Source organism: Plectropomus leopardus, chromosome 17 (genome assembly GCF_008729295.1).
Source record: "Plectropomus leopardus isolate mb chromosome 17, YSFRI_Pleo_2.0, whole genome shotgun sequence".
In the NCBI taxonomy this organism is placed as follows: domain Eukaryota; kingdom Metazoa; phylum Chordata; class Actinopteri; order Perciformes; family Serranidae; genus Plectropomus; species Plectropomus leopardus.
In genome coordinates, this window is record NC_056479.1 from 14,162,698 (window position 1) to 14,179,607 (window position 16,910).

Genomic DNA, 16,910 nt, shown 5'->3' on the forward strand with positions numbered 1-16,910 from the left:
GTGATGCTCATATTGCACAGGTTTTTTAGTGCAATAGTATCATTTCTACAGTTATTTTTGAGAGTCTTTTTTAACGCACCTGCATTTCAAGGACCAATAATTAGCCTCTTTGGAATGTCTGAGGCGTCTAAGTCTTTCTTTACAAAGTCATATATGCAAGTAATGATGGGCAGATGTCTTAATACATAGAAATAAATCAGGATTCTTAATTCCTCACCCTATTTCCTCAGGATTTTCCAGTTGCCTTCAAACAGAAGCTGCCTTTATGCATGATATACAGTAAACTGAATAAATAACTAAAAATGCTGCCAGCGAGAATACCCCAAGGCAGAGATTATGCACAGGGTAAAAGATACGGCTAATTTTTGGAGACCCACATATGAAAAAAGAAATATTCTTTGATCAAAGTTTATCACTTGAAGTAATTAAATTAGTGTTGGGGGATCATTTTTCAGAACCGATCCGATTAGGGCCCGATAATGATCTAAGCAGCCTGGCATCTAACAAGGAAAAACTCATTTTAAAATAGCAATACATTTTCCAGTGTGTGACTTTTGGTAAACAACTACACGTGTAAGCAGACAGCTGAGAGTTTGGACGTTTTGTCAATACCTGTTGGAATGGGTTTGGTAGATTCGGGCTGCAGAACAAATAATAGTGTGCAACATCTGGAAGGGGGGGGCAGAGAGACAGGGAGAGAGATTAGCATTGTGTCTTTAACATTCAGTGACTGGTGTCTGTGCAATGCTGTTTGAGGAGATAAATTACCTCCAGTGAGGAAATCCTTGGTTTGGTTGACAATAAACTTGTCTGGAGACACACAAAAGTCACTGGTGCCCTGTAGGAAAACAAGAACATGCTGTATTCTGCAAGTATGCAAGACCAAAAAGAGAGCAGTATTAATTTATGAACTTGATCCAATTTCTTGTCCTGCAACTAAACTGAATTTGTAGTGGGCAGTTGTAAAACAAATAGTTTGTGTTGTTGAGAGACGTCTACAACATTTTTAACCCTGTTTAACCCTTTGAAATATGGAGCAACATTATTTCTCTTGTGCTGCTTTTGGGCGCCTTTCACAAGTATTGGAACCTTTAAACTCTGAGCAAATTGGTTGGACATCTTGACAACATGAAAAAAGAGGGGAAAAAAAGGTTAGTAGGCCATTTTGGCAATAAATGTTTCATAAGTTGCAAGAAATTAGTGGATTTGGAAAAATTATACATATACATATATATATATATATATATATATATATATATATATATATATATATATATATATATATATATATATATATATATATATATATATATATATATATATATATATATATATATATACACACACATATATATACATATACATACATATATTTATGTATATATATGAGACATTTGCAATATACCATGAACAGACAAACAAAGATACACACATGCATTCAAAAAAAACATGCAGAAAATGTGCAGTATGTGGGAGCAGATCTCCATCTATATGAACCATGTGGAGCATTACTTGCTTTGTTGACCATGGATGAAACCTACTAAATATTTTCATGCTCTTACATTCATCCATGGAGACTTGCTAATGTGCATGCATAAACAATTAGTGGTTAAGGTCACGCAGCCTCTGTGCACTTAGTCTTCCCTAGAACATAAAAAGAAGGCAATAACGAAAAGGGCAAATAACAAAAGTAACTATTATTTCTCATGCACATGCATAATTAACAGATGGGGAAAATAGCAGGCTGCTCTTCAAATTGATCAAGTTCAAAGGGATCAAGAGATATGTTGTGAGGAGGAATAACACTTCAAAGCCTCATGTCATTTTTTTCTACTGTAGACTCGTGTCATCTACTTTTCATGTCAGCCCCAATCAAAAAGTATCTGCCCACAGGCTGCCGTTGTGAAGTTCAATGGACTTTACAAAGCAATGGTTAATGAAATCCAGGATTCAACTAAATAAAACATGTAGCAATACAACTGTAAATCAAGACAAAACATGAATAAGTCCAGCTTCTATTTTCCATAGTCAGATTTACACTTACTACACCTCGGTTTTAGAATACCAACACATCTCTTAACTACGATCACATGGCAAAAACAGTACAGCCATGATTGTGTGTCTGAGTGTGTGTGTGTGTGTGTGTGTGTGTGTGTGTGTGTGTGTGTGTGTGTGTGTGTGTGTGTCAGGCACTGTTAGGATGTTACCCTTCATCTCTATCTCATTATACTAGCGGGGACATTTTGTTTATGCTCCGTCTCATCAAATATGTATAAATTTATGAGCATTTTCTAGGACACCACCAACATCTAGTACCTTCCTTTCAAGATGCACCATGTTTTTGCACCATGATGTTTTTGAGTAATGATGAACAGGTGCAACAAGTTTACTTGCATGTTTTGCATACTGTCCCACATTCAGATTCTTTTATTGGCGACCGTGTTCTTTGATAATCCACTTCTGTATGGAGGACGGCCTTCCTTTTAATAACTAGGGCGGGTACAATTATTAGGCATAATCAGCTTACCTGTGATGGAGCTGTCTGACAGTGACATGCTGGAGAAAAGCTACACTCAAACTATTTTGTTTTAATGTAAGCTTGTGTTTAAAATAGCTCTACATTCACAGAGAACTGGAGGGTATGTCTGTTTCACACCTCTGTAGTAAATTTCAGCTTAAAATCAGCTGTCAACCCCCCTCTGCTTCATTCTCTCTCCGCCCTGCATCACTTAAAACAGCTGTCCACATGTAAATTCCTGTGGGATAATGCACAGATGGGATAATCCACGGGAGGCAAGGAGATGGAGGAGAGGAGACAGTGGGGATGGAGGAAGGCTAAAAGAAAAGGGGGTTGCTCTTCGTACCCCAGACAGTGCCCCTAATACGAGCTCCATTACACACTAAGCCCAGATGTGCTAAACACATGGTGCACAGACAGGAATGAAGAACAATCTGTCAGAAATAAGCAGGCCTGAAAGGCAGATAAGTCTGAACACAACAAAAGAAGAGATTTCAAAGAAAGCAGAGCTCGTAATTAATCCTAGAAACAGCTTTGTTTACAATGTTGGGGCGAAGGGTTGATAAACCTAAAACGCTAGGGACTTGTAATCAGCTTTACTGCATGACTGACCACAGAAAAGTGCCTGCTTTAAACTAAACAAACACATACAAATATTCTTTAAAACAGGAAAGATGTCCAAGAACACATGCTGCTTATTGACAATAAAACCCTTGGTAAGAAATTGCATGAGGTAGGAAGCTAAATACAAGAACAACTGTCCACCAAGATGTCTATGGATTCATTGCTGCAGGTTAAAAAAGAACTGGATTTAGAAAATGAATACATAAATAATGAGCAAGTGTGGAAAGATTTTAAAGAAAGATCTTGAGTGTGTGTGTGTATGGGGGGGGTGTTTTCTCACCACAGCTGTAGCGGTGCCCGCTCCCAGTGAGGCCCAGCTCAGGATCATAGACAGCATGACAAAAGCCATGATCCTAGAGGAAAACAGCAAATGGAAAAGAGAGATGGATGTGACAGGGAGACACAGACAAAGACAAAAAGGCAAGGGAAGAAGAGGATGAATTAGCTCATTTTAAACCTTTTTTCACCCAGTTAATTTGATTTATTCTTTTCAGCATTTTCTTGGGAATTGTTCTCCTTACTGCCAGAAGACAGACGCCCGGCTTACACTTTGTACTGGTGCATCGTAGATAAGACGATACGGCTAGAATTCAATTTATTATGGGGGGATATAAAGATAAATTAACTCATGACTTCTAGCTGAATTCACTTGTTAGCTCTAGAAAAAAAAATCTCTTCAGATAAAAGTTAAGAATTGTTCAATAGAGGTCTCAAAAGGCCACAACTAAAGATAATACTTCTTGCAGTCTGGTGACTTTCCTTCTCTGTCTTTTGTCGTTTCTGCTCAAGCAACATATTAATTGGACGCACTATCTGTCAGTCATGACTGTCAATCATTGCACAATATGGCTGTCAATCAAAAGCTGTCATAACCTTTGTATTGGTTTGTCAACCTTTTGTGTTATGTGCCCCCTTTTGTCTGGAAAGAGTCAAGAGTTCAATGGGGTCTCAACATTGTGGAGGTGGCTTATGAAAAAAACTGAGTTACCGCCTTGTGGTTGTGTGCCTCTGCAAACCAGACAAGTCACAGTTTACATCCCTGTCTGTAAAAACATAAATGCTTCGCCTACATCTTCCCCTGGGTAGAACAGAAGATCTATAAACTCCTTTTGAATATAAATCAGAATAAATTCATAATTTTATCCTATTATATGTTTGTGTAAAATTTTGTTTTAATGAGCGTATGAATTCTTGAGTTATGTCATGTTTTGTGAGATCAAAGTAACCTTGTCGTTTGACCTGCAAATTTTAATCAGTTCATCCATGAGTCCAAGTGTAATATTTGTGCTAAATTTAAGGAAAATCCCTCAAGGTGTTCTTGAGATATGGCATTCATTAGAATATGACAAAAAGGGTGACAGTGGCCTTGACCTTTGATCACAAAAATCTAAGGAGTTCTTTGTTGAGTCCAAGTGAACAATTGTGCCAAATATGAAGTAATTCCCTTAAGATGTTTTTGAGATGTTGCGTTAAGAATGGGACTGATGCAAAGTCCTTGTGAAGCTTGACTTTTGACTACCAAAATCAAATCAGTTCGTCTTTGAGTTCAAGTGGACGTTTGTGCCAAATCTGAAGGAATTCCCTCAAAACATTCTTGAGAAATCGCGTTCACAAGAATGGGACATACATACATATGGATGGATGCATGGATAGAAGGACGGACAACCCAAAAACAAAAAAAAAAAATGCCTCTGGCTATAACTATAGCTGAGGCATTAAAAAAAAAAGAAAAAAAAATCCCACAATTAAGCACAATTTCTTAGTGACCATTGGCAGAAGCCTGGGAAAGTGCTGTGAATTAGACGGAGATAAACCAGTAAAAAGAGATGGGAATGGCCCCCTGATGGATGTAAAAAGGTTGCAGAGGGCTTCTATTCTCAACTCACTTCTCGGACCTTCTTGAAAGCACCAATAAAGTAGCCTGAGAGCACTTAATAATTAGTTAAGGGAGCAGGCTCATCCTGCTCGTGCGATCAATAGGCATTAGTGAGGCCCATCAGAGAGAGATGTGAAGAGGGATCCTGGGCATCATCTGCTAACACTGACACGTAGGCTGCACTAAATTGGCCAAATGGGATGGGAAGTCTGGACTGTGGATTTGCTTGTCAGACATCGGTGTTGCCTTAAATGGATGGCCGCAATTTACTAAATCAAACGTTCCCTCTCCTAAGCTTCCCATTGCTTTCAGAGCTTTGGAATGTCTTCTATTATTTAGAGAAGAAACAACAGTAGTTTTGATCTATTTTGATGTAGAAGAAGAAATTACACCCAGTAAACTGATCGGCTGACTTGACTGAGCACATTTAAGGTTGCCTTTAATTGTGTGTGGAAATAAAAGAAAAGTCACTAAGGACAGGACTAAGGGCAGTGCCATTATCAGTGCTATTTGAAGATGTAATGCTATCAGTGTTGAAGATGTAATGCTATCAGTGTTGAAGATGTAATGCTATCAGTGATGCTGTTAATGGAGTGACCTATATGGTGCCAGAGAGGCTGACTGGTGCCCTGTCTGTCTGCGGTCTATGATCCAGGCAGCAGCCAATGAGAACAGAGAGACGGGGGGGGGGGGGGGGGTAAGAAACAAGATGAAAAGCAAATACTTCCACATACACATTTGGGGGTACCTACGTGATGAGAAGCCATCGAGACTGCTTGGCCATCCCTAGGCACATGGCCAAGCAGATGACCAGATCCAGGATCAGCAGCAGCAGATAGGTCAGCCATCTATGACACAAGAAAAAGAAACATCGGTATAACAACCCTGATTAATCACTTTCCCTTGCAGACAGTATACTTTATGTACAAGCCTCAGAAAGTGCTGGCCCAACATATGTTCTGGACCGAATGTGAGATCTGTGTGTGCTGTATATCAGCATTCTTGTCTCCTAGTTAGAGCCCATCTGTTTCAGGTAATTTTCAGCCTGTTGGCTTAATAATTCAACACCACAAATCCATAGGCATTAATTTTTTAAGCTCTGAAAATGTCCTTCACAGGAATGGCCTACAGTCAGCCTGGAATTGAAGTGTGTGTGTGTGTGTGTGTGTGTGTGTGTGTGTGTGTGTGTGTGTGTGTGTGTGTGTGTGTGTGTGTGTGTGTGTGTGTGTGTGTGTGTGTGTGTGTGTGTGTGTGTGTGTGTGTGTGTGTGTGTGTGTGTGTGTGTGTGTGTTGTGTGTGTGTGTGTGTGTGTTCTGACCAACCAAAGCACGTGGGAATGCTTATGACTCATTCTTAACTCCACAAGTCCTGCTAGCATTGTAAATCTTTTAGCAATGACAAAGCAAAGGAGACAGACTTTGATGTTCAGGATGTCACACAAACAGGTGAATTTCGAAGATGCTGTATACTGAAAAGAACCTGCTGTGAAGTATTGTAGTAAATCTGTGTACCAAAGGTGACTTGAGAATATGATTCACTCATGCTATGTGACAAAGTCTGGATGTGCTCCAACAGATTTTGACAACAATCTGCAGGCTGGATATTCCTCTGCCCACAGAGGAGGGCATGTGGATGGAGAGAGGCACTAAAAGAGACTGCACTTTACTTTATCTGCATAAACAGAACTGTAGATTGTTTCTCTGTGCACAGGGACAGAGCTGAATTCAGAAATAGAATAGGGAAGGGAGGACACAATATTGGAAAACAGAATGGTGTCATTTTTTCCCTCTTGTTCGAATAACACTGGGCTGGCCGTAACATTTGCTGTTCATCAATAAAGCCCTGCCACAGGCTGTTCATAGCTCAATGGCTGCATGAAATTCAATCAGCACCCAGGAGATTGGTGTCAGAATGCACAAAGTGGCGACTGTTGTCCAAAAGAGGATGTTGTGTCATGATTGGATAGAAAAACACACCATGTGGGAATATGTACATGAAATTAATGACAGGAATATGTCAGTGAGACAAAACCACAGTGGTTGACAGTGCTTGGTAACGCCAGGAGTCAGAGGAACTTGCTATCACTATAGATGCTTCAATAAGAAGAGCAGAAGAAAATATGGAAACTTATGTAAGTTATACTGTATATAAACTAGCATTATTGTGTCATGGGTGTTTGCTGTTTATACTCATGTCTGTCCAGACGTATGTAGCGATGACAGTAGACAATGCTTCAAATATGGAAGTTGCTTTACACATCTTCAACCTGGCAGCACAGAAGATCTTTACCTGGAGTGTCAAACTCATTTTAGGTCATGGGCCACATACAATTTGATCTCAAGTGGTCTGCACCAGAAAAACCATTGCATAATAACCTATAAATAGCAACACCTCAAAATACTGCTCTTCTTTTAGTGTAAAGGAGTACATTTCGAAAATGTTTCTTCATTTACAAAAGAGATGATAAACAGCCTGAGATGTTATAGGACAAACAAGTGCATTTCAACAATATGTCTTTTTTCCAAATTTAGTCAATCTGCTCATCACTGTCATTGCATGTGCATTTGTTAATCTGCACTTCTGTGTAGTAATGCTGGCATCACCACACCCAATTAAATTGGATACTACTGAGGGAGCAGGTTAAGTTATCACCTACCTTACCAACAGTTTACAAATCAAATGTTTAGTAGTGCCATAGCAATATAGTTCCACCAATAGGGTTACATCTTGAAAGTCAGAGACATGAATCATCAGTTAGAGACCCCAAGAAGTCAAGCAGTCCTTTTTTTCTCAGCGCAGTGTACATTTGGGAACATTTTAGGCCTTAGATTTTGCTGCCGAGTGAGTGCTCTTGACTTTCTAATTACTTTTTGCAGCTGCGGACATGCAGGAAGCTGCACCGGGGGAGAGAGAGAGCACTGTAGGGTAAAGAGGTGGTGAATTTACAGCTCACAGCAAGTTTATACACTCTAGCTTTTGTTTTATATCTAGTATTGGCAAAAAAATGTTACGCATTTTTGATCCATCGTTAGCGCCATTAGCTTGTTAACTGTGCTTCATGAATGCAGCTGTCACACTGAACGTCCCACAGAGCCCATTCAGACTTTAAAACTTTGTACGAAAAACAAAATGGTTTGTTGAATATATACTTACTGAAAAGCCAAATTAGATTTGACTAGCATTCAGAGTCCGGTACAGCCATATTCACCTTTATTGTTTTAATATATAAGATACAGTTTCTTTGGCACTTGAGCTGCTGATTTACAATTTTGCACAATTTTCAACATCTTTAAATATATACCACTGTTTTATCATTCAGGTCAGGGTGGAAAAGCCTCTGAAGAAGTATTTTACATGAAGTAGCTACTCACTTCCGATTTATACAATTCCCAGTTTCAAGAAGGGAACCCAAAATTTGTATCACAAATTCAGAATCCAACCAAATGTCTACCCTTCTTCCCGAGTTATAAAGGTGAATAATGGCCAGAAAAGTGTTTTTGTCCCTGTGAAGTTGACCTTCGACCTTTCGGATATAAATACCATAACTATATCATTTCATCCTATCAGATGTTTGAGTGAAATTTTGCCATAATTATTGTATAAAATCTTAAGTTAAATGTTTTTTGAGGTCAAAGTGACCTTTGACCACATAAATCTAATCAGTTCCTCCTTGAGTCAAAGTAAATGCCAAATTTGAGGAAATCCCCTCCAGTCATTTGCAGGCATAAAAATGTATAAATACAGTCAAAATTTTCAAATTAAATCAAACAAACAGAGTAAATAAATAAAGTCTTTATTAGCATGTTTTATTATTTAAATTGGGCCTTAGAGTTTATATTACAATCAAATAAAATGCCAAATTCAGACCTTGACTAGAGAGTCATGCACAAGTTTTTGCTGTATCATTGTGCTGGCACACATCTACTGTCTGCTACAGGCTCACATGGCAACATCAAGACAGACACTCGAGGTTATGAATCATGAATCATCTGCTTTCTTAGATCTCTTGGATGCTGACACTAAAGTACTTTTGAACACTCTATCTTTCTGTGCACTTCTAAAACTACAATATGCGTAGTTCCCCCTGTAGTTCGCATGTAGTCGAAAACAAGAAATCTCTTTTTAACAAATGCCACACATAACAAAGGAAGGAATTAAGGTCATAAAAGTCAAGAGATGTGTATGAATACTAAGCAAAAACATTTTCTTTGAAATGCCCGTTTAGGAAGATGGAGCTGCAGGGGAGGTTATCTAAGACTGCCTATCTTGTATATAGCCAGGGCTTGATGAACAACACAGTTCACTGCTTTGTTTACTTGTTATGAGGCTCATCTCCCCGTATCTATGGACACTTGCGTGAGTCACCAACTTGGTACACATAAGTACGAGTCCTGCATATTTCTGCCACTTTTGAGGCTTACTGTAATTTCTCCAGCGTGCATATTATATACTGATACATAGTATAAAATATGCAATGAAAATGTGTTTGAACAATAAAATGAAACTGAAATCAGGCTGAAGAATTAATAGCACTTCAGTGTTAAATGTGCCTTTTAGAATGAGAGTTTTACACTTTGCAATTTACTTCTACTAAATCTGCAACCTGCTGGGACAGACAGGAGTTACGGGATGAATTTGATGAGATGACATGAAGTTGAAATTGCTACAGAAGTTGCTCACACATACATCCAGATAAGCTCTGTTGCCTGATTAACTCTGTGCCTATTATGTATATCAAACAAATCCTTCTGCAGATATTACCCTAAATCTATCTTCCTCTGGTCTCTCCTTCTAATTTATTCTAAAATACTCCTACAGTACTGTAATGAACAGGTTGCAAATGTGAAACTTCACAGCATAACAGCACTATGAAGTTTTATGTGCTGAGAAATACAGAAGCCATCAAATTACACTCACAGTTTGGAGCAGCAGCCTTTGGAGGCTCATAAATTAGCACCCTGCTCATGAATTAATGGTTTATATTTTATTCATTTGGACTACTTTGTTGTTGATTGGGTTTATTATTTTTTTCTGTTTATTGAATTTCAGTTGTGGTCTAGCCATACTTTTTCCACAGAGAACATAGTTCTCAAAGAGAAAACCACATCAAAATAATAATTGCAATCAATGCAAGCAGTGGTCTGGGTAAGGAGATCATTTCTGGTTTAACAGCAACTGCATAACATTCTGTTAGAACATAAGCATTAGAGCTCAAACTGCACATTCGGCAATAAGCTCAATTTCAGCTTTCATTTATTTAGCAATCAGGAGAAAATAGCTTTTTCCGGTCTGTGTTCCGGAGGGGAGATCAATAAAATCCCATCTGCTCCGTGTCTGGACTGGATCACTTATAGTCCCATTCTGAGAGGCATGTTTATTTCAGCCAATCACAGATGAAATAAAATGCTGTCTGTCACCCAAGGGAAGGAACTAAGACTCCACCTACCTGTAATACTCAATGAAAGCTGTTTGGTCAGCGATGGCTGCCAAGTCAACATTGGCTTTGCTGATATCCGGCAGGGTGGTCATCTCACGGATGACGTTGTTGACCATTAGCTGCATGAAGCGCAGAGCTTGGAGGTAGTCTGACCTTGCAGCAAAGATTTCATCCAGTCGTTCCAGGTGCTGCTTAAGTCCAGTTTGAACATTTCCAAGAGATCCCGCAACCTAGAAAATAAAACAAAGATAAGAGAATGAAAGAAATGAAAGAAAATATGAAATACTGTGGTAACAGAATAAAGGAGGTGGAGAGGAGTCAGAGAAAACAGGGTCAGAAAGAAACAAGAACATAAATATAATCATAATATTCATAAAAAAAGCAGATTGGAAATATAGAGAAAGGTGAAAGAACCAAAGGAGGACTCCCTCGAGAAAAGATTAACTTTTCTCCTCAACCGTGTGTTTTATTCAGGTAAACAATGTTAGAGTGGAATACTGATAACAATACCGGGGAGACCTGTTATCACAGGGGTCTTTGATAGTGAGAATGGAGTGGGAGGAGGCATGGTGGAGTAGAGTAAATACATTTTACTTTTCTGTTTGAACAAAAACAATGTGATGCAGTAAACGCCTGCACTTTCACAGCATCAGTGGAGCCACAAACCGGTCAATTTTAGCCCGATGCTGACAGGGGGAAATTGTTTCTCTGCTGTAGCCACATTTCACTGCGAATCACCGGCACAATGACTTGACCCACTTATTCAGATGTTTTAAGGCAGGGCATTAAAGGTGCAATCCATTCTGCAGATGTAAACACAATGGCAACACTTGCATCAATATTGAAATTATGGGCTTGAAACCTGCTGTCACCCCAAAATTGATTTATAGGTTTTTCAATACATAGACGCTAAGCAACTGGTTCTCAGTTAAGGTTTTTAGAGTGCATTTAATATTTATGAAAACATTAGTCTATGTCGTTTGCAGAAAGATGGTATTTTTCTTATTTAGTTAAAGGAGCATTTCAACATTTTGGGAAATATGCTCACTCGCTTTTTTAGGGACAATTAAATGAGAATATCAGTATCATTTTTATGTCTGTTAAACATAGTATTCAGGGTTCAGCGTTTCTTTATTTGTACCCAAGGGTAAGTTTGTTGTGCAGACATAAATTCAGCAATCCAAAACAAGACACACACTAATACAGATGTGAAAGACACTAAAACAAATGCATAAAAACAAGTATCATTTAGTATTAAAACAGTATCAAAGTATAAGAACAGTAAAAGAAACATTTTCCACGAGCAGCTGATTAGTTTAGCTTAGCATAAAGACCAGAAAAGGAGAAACAGCTAGCCTGTCAAAATGTATTAAATCAGCCAACCAGCACTTTTGAAAGCTCACTAATGAACACTTAACATTTTGTGATATTCGTCCATGGTTTCTTGGCAACTGCTCAGAGCCAAGAAATAACACAATATAAAATGGTGGATTGTCATTTTTACATGTTTTTGAAGAGAATAAACAAACAGGATATAATGTATGATTAAGTGGGCTCTAGAGGGTTACAGTAAGAGGCATATTTTTGTCACATTTTGACTGAACCAGGCAGAGGTGTCACTTTATTTTGAAGAGTGCTGGGGACTGAGGGGCTCATATGCAAAAACAACTTATTTAAATGTTCTTCAGCGTATACAGTTTAAGGCATTATAATGGGGGTATCGGTATGACGCTGGGGTAGATACTTACAGCGAGTCGAGAAAAAATAGCATCCTCCCCAAGGAAAGCATCAAGCTGCATTCAACTGATTTTTTTTAATGTTCTGGTAGAAATAAATTCAGGTGGCAGGTGACAACTCGAAATGTAAAATTATAACAGAATACAAAGGCTCTGCCTTTAGATATTTAGTCTCCTCTAGATCAACTTTTCTCATTTAATGTTATCCCTGCTGAGTCAAGACATATGTAAGCATGATCTCTTCAGTTTTCTTCTGTTGGAGGAAGTGACCTCTTTAAATATGCATGTGGTACACATTCACTACAATGACTATTCAACTACAATGATTCACTACATGAATTCATTTTAGTTATTTCTCTGGACTTTAATAGCTCGTATGTACTGTCATCTTCACAGAAAAATTGTCTTAAAACTGTCTCAAGAATTTGTTAAAGTTACTCAGAGATTGGTGCATGAAAGTTTTAGGGTAATTTTAGAATTAGTGGGCTGGGGGGATTTATTTTTTCTTTTCAGTTTACATTACTTCTTTCGGACATACACAGTTGTTTCTTTTTTTTCACAATGTATTGTCTGTTTCCTCAGATAAACCTTTCTCAAAGTGTTCTCATTTGTAAGCTAACTTCTTGGTGCTAGCTGCTTTTCAGAACATTTTTAACAAATGATGCTTTTAAAAAAGTTTAACAATCAGCCTTTTCAAAAAGTGGTGGGTATACATCTCTGTCATCCTTAGTATAAATGACACCAATGAAATCAGACTACCTGCTTGTGCTAAGCAAATCTAACCAGATGCTGGCTGTTTCCTAGTAATTTAGAGACATATATACAATGGTGTTAATCTTCTCATCTTACTTTCCTCCAGAAAGCACAATTAGCCCACAAAAACTAACTATTCTTTAAAGGTCTAGTGCGTAGGATTTAGTGGCATCTTGCTGTTGCAGAACTTAAACTTCTCCCTTGTGCCAATTATGTAGGAGAGCTACGGTGGCCTACCCCAAAAAGAGAGTGGACTTAGTCTTAATGTTTGACTTGTCTGTTCTGTTCTGGGCTACATGGAGAAAGAGGACCCACTCCACATGTAGATATATTTGGCTCATTCTAAGTTTGAAAAAAAGAAAAAATAATCTTTTTTTTCAGGTGATTATTAATTAATGAAAAAAAAGGTATGATTATTAAATACAATTTCTGCCAAAACTCGCCCCAAAATCCGACACACTGGACATTAAGGGGACAAGATTCTTGATTAATTACAAAAACAACATGAACAAATTCGGTCTGAAAGAGTGTATTTCAGGGAGCAGCAAATATATTCAATGGGACCTCAACATTTTAGCAAGAGGAACCTCATTTTAAAGGTTACACCATCCACACCTCAATGAGTTTGCAAGAGCAGTACATTTACACTGAGTAGGAGGCGCCACTAATTCTGAACATATGTTTCTTCTGTATTCTAATCTGAGGCAGTTTGCACAGTCCCACCTTCTTTATCTATCATCTTGTCTCCATTATACCGGTGACTAACATTCTCAAGTATTCTGAGAAGCCTGCTCATTCCCACGCTACAAAAACTCACCACAAAGGAGATAAAAACGTATCTCAGTCTCGTTGACACTGTAACATTTCAAACACTCCTGATTGGATTCTGGAGTGGATGCTACTAATGGTCTGTAAGCAAGGAAGAGTATTATCCATGTGGAGATGAGGCAAAGATACAGGCCCATCCTCCACTCCACAACTCCCAGGGGTGGATATGTGATTGCCAGTAAACTGCTCTCACTCCCCACCTCTATGTTCATCATCTCTCACAGCTCCTGCCACAACGCCCCGAATCTTATCTGCGAGCCAGTGTGCCTGAGTGTGAGAAATGGGATCCATCAGCTAACTGCTCTGGGTGATCCACATTTCCCTAATCTGGACCATCCCGTCTTCTCATAAAATGGATTAAAGCTCACTTTTAGTGAAAGCAGGTCACAAGGAGGCGCCGCCATATTGGACACGGCTGTTAAATGAAACTGACTTATTTGAGGCTCACAGCAGAAGCACTCCGAGTGCAAATTCACATACTACTGAACTGCTCTACCTTCAGTGATTTTACATATCTTAGATTTACTGTATTTACTGTGACAATAAAACTATATATATATATATATATATATATCTCACATTAAAGTCAAACAGGATAATACACTAATAAATGGGACACTGAGGAGAGACACTCAGGAGAGAACTGATGTATGGTGTTGAAAGTAGTAATCATTTTGTTCCAAGAATCACAACACAGCTTTCACTTTCAAAGAGGAAGAGCTATATATAAAAGTGTAACAGTGCTTGTAAATTGGACACGCACATTCTGATATAGCGTGATTGCCATGTTTTCTCATCCGTTATTTCCGGGCAGCGCTGATGAGCTCTTAATACTGCAACCTGAACACTGGAAATAAAGCTCTAATAAAAGGATGCCTGCGCAAAATCAAAAGCCTCCTTCAAAAGCAAGAGACAGAATGGTCCTCAAGATCAAATCTCTCCCTCAGTGACACATGATGAACTCTCGCAGTGATATGAGAGCGCATATTTTATGATGATCGGAACCTCAGTAGTGCCAAACTGCTCCTAGTATAAATCACTAACCTCAACAGGAGATTTTGTGGTAATGCGTTCTCTCGGACATATCTGAAATCAACCCAGTGTGTAAAATACAACAAAGGAAAATTTATTGGAAGCATCAAACTACTGAAGTGATTACTTGTGAACCAGCTTAATAGAGATACACATGAAAGGCCAAAGAAGGATTTCGTAAACCAATAAAGATCAGGGGAGAAATTACTCTCTCAATCACAAGACTAAAGCAGCTTTGGCTTTATGGGATGGACAGCCGGCCAGCTCATCAGCTCCGTAAGTGGAGTACATTACATCCAGCTATGATCTTGCAAGTGAGAAAGCCCTCATTTCCCAGGGGGAGCATATGTTCCTCATGCAGCCAGGGCATACATCATGCTACAGGATCAAATCAATACCACGATACAGCAGGGAAAGTCAGTGGCAAGGATGTGAATTCATCAAAGTTGGGTACTTCCTACAGCACAAAGAAAATGCTATACTGCAAAATACACCACTTTCAAGGTTATTTGTTAGAACCAAAGCACAACTGACTGCTTTAGAGAGGTGTTGATTCAATTTAATGCTTATTTTGGAGGATGCGGCTGAATTATACTGAGAGATGTTTCTAATATTTTATCCACTGAATCACTGTGAACAAAGGGAGAGTAAACACAGCTTCCAAAATGAGCATAAAGTTAATCAATACCTCATTAAAACAGTTTCAACAAAAAATGAACATCCTAACCTTTATGACTGTATGTATGCAGGGCCGTAATCACCTATTAAACACTGTGGTGGTAGTGGGGGGGGGGGGGGGGGGTATTTAATTGGCACCTTCTGTGCCCCAACCCTCCAGGGGTACTAGGGGAAATTTCATAGAGGAGAAAGTTTTAGAAACTTAACAGCTACACTGTCCATTTAAGAGCATTTTGAAACAAAAATCCTAGATCACAGGGTTCTCAAAGCTCTCATTTTCAGTGCGATTTCGGGAGCAGCATATGATTAAGCCCTGCACAAAAGAAGTGCACACACTATGACTTTTTTATGACATAGTATGACTTTTTAATGCCTTTTTTAGACATATTACAGTATGATTTTTGATGAGATGATGCTATGCCTTTTGATTACATTTTCATGAAATTCTATCAACAACGACAAGTAATACAGCCTACCTAACGCTAACATTACATTTTATTTTTTCACTTTTATACATATGTGAAAGTAATGAAATAGAGGCAGTACAGTGTTTGAGATTGATTGTACCCACAGCAGTCGAGCTACATATTCTGCTGGGGTACAGCAGAAATTACATGCAGAGCACTTTAATATTAGAACTGGTTATAATAATAAATCAAGTTTATTCAGTAGGTGATTTCTTTATTTTAAGCAGGGGGCACTGGTTCATCGGATTCACTACCACCACACCAGTGGTTCATGAAGTTCTACAACACATTTGAGAATAAATATAGATTTAGGACAACAGTTTTTGGTCATTTGGTCTTTTGTAAGATTTTAAAGAAACAAAATATTGGCTTTCATATTATGAAATATCTTTAACATCACCATACTGGTAACTTTAAAAGCATTTTTCTGAAAATAATGTCTCTGTGACAGTCAATGATAACTTAACATGCTTTGCCTAATGTTTGGAGTAGAAAAAAACAATACTGATATCATTAGAAAAATAAGAACTCCCTCTGACTAAAAGTGTTTTTTTTATTTCTCAATATATTGAACATTTTGACCATATTTGGGATGTGTACCCCCCATTAGAATTATGGCCTTGATTTCAGGGTGATAAGAAACTGGCAACTAAGTGTACATTTCGTAAGCATCCCTTTATCCATCATGACCCAAACTGTCGTATCACACAAATAAATGCGTGCACTACAAATGGATTAAATCTAAATCTCAGCAACACCATGAGACACAAAGCTGTTTGTTGTCCATACATTAATACAATATGTGTGCACATGAGGCCTTTAAGATACTGACGCTGACCATGCACCATCCCCGCCCCCACCCCGCACACACACACACACACACACACACACACACACACAGACACAGACACAGACTGAGATAGATAGAAAAAGGAGAGGCTTAACATCCATTAATGCACTG

At 38.5% G+C, this 16,910-nt stretch overlaps 1 protein-coding gene across 1 annotated transcript in view; it reads right to left on the reverse strand.

Moving 5' to 3' along the window:
- LOC121957145 (protein tweety homolog 2-like) overlaps positions 1–16,910 on the reverse strand; it is a 37,471-nt gene that overhangs the window by 8,701 nt on the left and 11,860 nt on the right. Inside the window, exons 4-8 of the mRNA XM_042505669.1 lie at positions 10,465–10,685; positions 5,771–5,866; positions 3,423–3,495; positions 769–838; positions 613–668 (exon numbers count right to left, since the gene is read on the reverse strand). Of these exons, the coding sequence (XP_042361603.1) occupies positions 613–668; positions 769–838; positions 3,423–3,495; positions 5,771–5,866; positions 10,465–10,685 (516 nt within the window). The remainder of the gene's footprint in view (positions 1–612; positions 669–768; positions 839–3,422; positions 3,496–5,770; positions 5,867–10,464; positions 10,686–16,910) is intronic.